Source organism: Armigeres subalbatus, chromosome 1 (genome assembly GCF_024139115.2).
Source record: "Armigeres subalbatus isolate Guangzhou_Male chromosome 1, GZ_Asu_2, whole genome shotgun sequence".
In the NCBI taxonomy this organism is placed as follows: Eukaryota; Metazoa; Arthropoda; class Insecta; order Diptera; family Culicidae; genus Armigeres; species Armigeres subalbatus.
The window spans coordinates 96,687,466-96,691,282 of record NC_085139.1 but is presented as its reverse complement, the minus strand read 5'-3'; the positions used below and the strand labels follow the sequence as shown (position 1 = coordinate 96,691,282).

The following is a 3,817-nucleotide window of genomic DNA, read 5'->3' as shown; positions in this document are numbered from 1 at the left end:
AAAGGGGTCCTCGTCAAGGCTGGGGCAGGCGTAGACACCGCGTCGGCAAGTTCCTCTATGTGCTGGCGAATAGGCCCTATCGCAGAAAGGTCAATTTGGGGTGCACGCGGCATCATCATTCTTGATACCAGTCGTGCAGAGGGAAGCAGCCGTGAAGTCGACCCTTCCCACCTTCCGAGGACATAGGGCGTGGTAAGGCCACCTGGAAAGCCGGCAACGCGCTGGCACGATACCATGGTGTTCTTCTAAAAAACAAGTTACGATGTTCGGTGCTGCAAGGACACGCAGCTAACCTCGAGGGTGCGTTGTGCACTGACCCCCCTTTGAAGCATTACTTTCTGGTTGTACCGAAGGGAGTATGGTCTTGGCGGCAATGGAAACGGTTTAGCGAGTCGGGGATGTAGTCCTGCCTCCCTCGGTGATCCCTAACCCCGCACTTCCTGGTCAACCCAGGATGTCTGTTGAGCAGATTTCCCCTCCATTGTTTAGGAAAAAAAAACATACCTCTGTGTTATTGATTTTAAGCGTGTACGGGATTAGTGCCTGAGTGAGCATGAATAAGCGACTGACTATCCCCCAGAAATAATGCTGGGAGGCAGGTCCCGGAGGGGAACAGGGTATTAGCAGAGAGGGTGACTCAAGTAACCTTCCGTTACATGGGTGGGTTTAGTGGGTCGGTCTGTCAACCCCACTCCCTGAGTGACAATTTACGTGTCTGTTTGCAGATTTGCCTTCACCTCTCTATAAAAATTATGATAAGGCACAGGTAATGAATCTACGACTAGTAGTCCACCAAATAACACAAAATTTGCATAAATTGAGTTGAAAAGTAATAAGTTATTTAATTACTGCCCTAGGGGCCCTACCTAGCAGAAAGTTACAAATAAAATTAGCACAAAAATAAACAAAAAAGCATCAGATATACTAAAAAAATGAGTGAGAATTTCTTAGCGTGTTTTTTTTGTATATAAATCATATTTTGGCCATATCTTTTGATCCCATAGTCCGATCTGGCCAACTTTCAATAGGAAACAATGAGACAGGATTCCCTGTCGAATGCAACTAATTGCAAACAAGATATCAAGATCAAGATAAGTGCCTAAAAGATGAGTGAGTTTTATTTTGCGCACATACATACACACACGCACACACATACACACAGCCAGACATCATCTCAATTCGTCGAGCTGTGTCGATTGGTATATAACACTATGGGCCTCCGGACCTGCTATCACAAAATCGTCTTGGAAGTGAATATATAGCTTTTTCGTTACACCGTGGTGTACGAGAAAGGCAAAAACGCAATTTGGATGAGATTCGGCTAAGTAACAGAAGTTATGGTATGGGCTGAAAGTGCTTCCACAATAATACTTAAGAAGTTTGAAATCAGTAGGGGAATGTCTCCGGTTGTGGGCCACTATTTTTGCACTTGATAGATACGACAAATCTGAGCAATGTCAAACTTATAGTTGGACAACATACATAACCAGAGCCAATATCGAAGCGTACTGCACACGCATATAGTTTTTTTTTACCGCGAGCAAACAAAAAACAAATTCGTGTTCGTGTTTAAAAATTTTGTCAAGTGTCATAAATCGAAGCATAACATTGGAAAGGGGAGAGTGTTATACTTTACCATTTAGTATATTAAGTGTACTTTGTTATGTGATATCACATTCCAGTAAAATGTTTGTGGCGTGTGGGCCACTAAATGTACCTAAATTTAGGCCACTTTAAACTCCACCCATTGCAAGAAGTGCGCTGGCAAGACAATCAGCTATTTCACATGCAAGAATTATTTCCTTTCATTTTGGCATTGAAAGCCATTATTTTGTGGTTTTTGCCACTGAAGGCTTTTTTTATCAATTCATAAGCATTTTAGTTCATATTTTTTTCATTCCTAGCGGCTTCGAAAGATGGCCCACAACCGGGCACGCTACCTACCTTACGCAAATTCGCTAAAATAAAATATAAACAGTTATACCTGAAATCTATTGAATGGTAGTAATATGTTACATATTAGTAGAATTCAACGATGTTTAAAGCATAACTGTTTTATTTTAATAGGTATGCAATACGTAAAAAAAACGACCGATGCATGGTGGTTCGTCGATATGAGAAATCAAAGCTTGACATTATTTATTTTTTAAATTTCAGTATTCGAGCATGACAAATGCAATATTTCAACTACTCGGTTCCGGACGCCAGCTGAGCATGCAAAATCGGCACGTAGTCATCGAACTGTGCCCGATAGAAGTTGCCCGCAACAAGTTCACCCAAATTGTACTTCTCGACGAAGTCTTTGTGCTGGAATTTCAGCCGATGGTTCCTACTGCGGTTGGACGTACGTGGCGCATCCGACAGGTCAACTTTTCCATCGTTCTGTTTGTAAACCAGGAACACATATCGATGTAGCCCACTGCCCTGCGGTGGTCCCGATCCAATAAAAGCAATGCGGTGATCCCCTTGCTCGATCTTGTCTCCGGGAATGTTTCCCACATACCAGTGGCAAACGGACCGGAACTTGGGATCCTGTCTGCTGGGTGCATCCGGATCAACCATGAACACCGTGTAGAACGCATCCGGGTCGGCTGACCATTCCAGTTTCGGTTGATCCTTCACCTGTGTCGGCGTGAGTTCATCGCCTCCGTTGGCGAATACACCGCTGGGATAGGAAACCTGGAACCGTTGGAAAAAATATTCACTTTACATTGCATTGATTTTAATTAAGCAAAACCTATTAAATTATACCTTCAATAGTTCCTTCGGAGCCTTATCCACTACATCGGGAACAATCTCGTGCTCGGAGAATGCCGACTGAACGTTTACCATTTTGCTTTTAACTTCTTCAGCACGGCAGCTGCCAACCAACTCTAACAGCAACAGAACATATGCGACTGCTATCGCTTTAGAAATGAGCCTCTTTATTGTCATCTCACTTTCTATCATTACGATTGGTTAGAAGTGCCGAGATAAGAGCATTCAAGTAGACGGTTTAGTGTCTTATCAGAGTGATGTGCGCTTTTTAACGAATTATTTACCTAGACGGAAAAAAAGTGAAATCGATAACACGTTTAATTATAAATTTATTGTAATAATTTTGAATAACACCTTTCCACCTATAGGTATTATAGCTGATAGACGAAACAAACAGCAATCAGGTAGATATGTTGGGTGATGATAGTTTGGATGTGGAATGATCAGCTGAGGCGGGGTTCACTACAGGCTTAGTCATGGCTCAGCGTTTCTTGTCTTCTCTATAGACGACTACAATATATGGAGGGGGAGACCCCCCCGAAGTCTGATGGACAGGGCATGATACTAGCAGAATGGTGGTGCTGGGTTTAATTTGTGTTTGATTGAGTTGCAGCTAGTTGGCAACAGCATCTCACAAGTGAAACAAAGCCTTCGGAATGCCAATCTAATATTCAATTGATTCGAATATTTGGAAGTAACAAACAATCTTTATACATCATTGAAAATTGAATCTTTGGTGTAATGTATTGTAGTCAGTCTTGTAAAATGTCATGTGCATGTCATTTGACTAATTTGTTCATAACTTTCTTTAGAAGCCAAATTTACTTCATAATTTTAGATGTACGCATGAAGCTTGAGTAGTGCTTTATTCTTTTCCAAGGGTATACATTGCTCGAAATATAACATCTGAGGCTAGAGAGTGATATTTCTTCAAAATGTCACGTGTGATTTGAATGACATTTTGCCTCCCACGTCCCAGATAACATATTTACAGCAATGTCTTGTTAGACAAAGTTGTAGCCACATTTAAGCGCTATAAGTTCGTCATACTTGATACTTG

General features: G+C 41.8%; 1 protein-coding gene across 3 annotated transcripts; it reads right to left on the bottom strand.

Moving 5' to 3' along the window:
- Window positions 1-2,097: 2,097 nt before the first annotated feature.
- LOC134225997 (protein D3-like) lies at window positions 2,098-3,257 on the bottom strand. Of its 3 annotated transcripts, none has more exons than XM_062706536.1 (3): window positions 3,112-3,257; window positions 2,752-3,041; window positions 2,098-2,679 (listed from the first exon to the last, which is right to left on the bottom strand). In XM_062706536.1, exons 2-3 carry the CDS (start codon window positions 2,947-2,949, stop codon window positions 2,188-2,190), a joined length of 690 nt encoding a protein of 229 aa, XP_062562520.1. In that variant the 5' UTR covers window positions 2,950-3,041; window positions 3,112-3,257; the 3' UTR covers window positions 2,098-2,187. The 3 variants fall into 3 exon arrangements, with proteins under 3 accessions (XP_062562520.1, XP_062562676.1, XP_062562596.1); XM_062706692.1 differs by having other exon boundaries at window positions 3,120-3,255; XM_062706612.1 differs by having other exon boundaries at window positions 2,752-3,182.
- Window positions 3,258-3,817: the final 560 nt, after the last annotated feature.

Excerpts from the sequence above, each read along its gene's own strand:
- LOC134225997 (XM_062706536.1), bottom strand. The coding sequence starts at position 2,949 with ATGATAGAAAGTGAGATGACAATAAAGAGGCTCATTTCTAAAGCGATA. Across the intron at positions 2,680-2,751 it reads CTCCGAAGGAACTATTGAAG|GTTTCCTATCCCAGCGGTGT; the intron begins GTATAATTTAAT and ends CAACGGTTCCAG.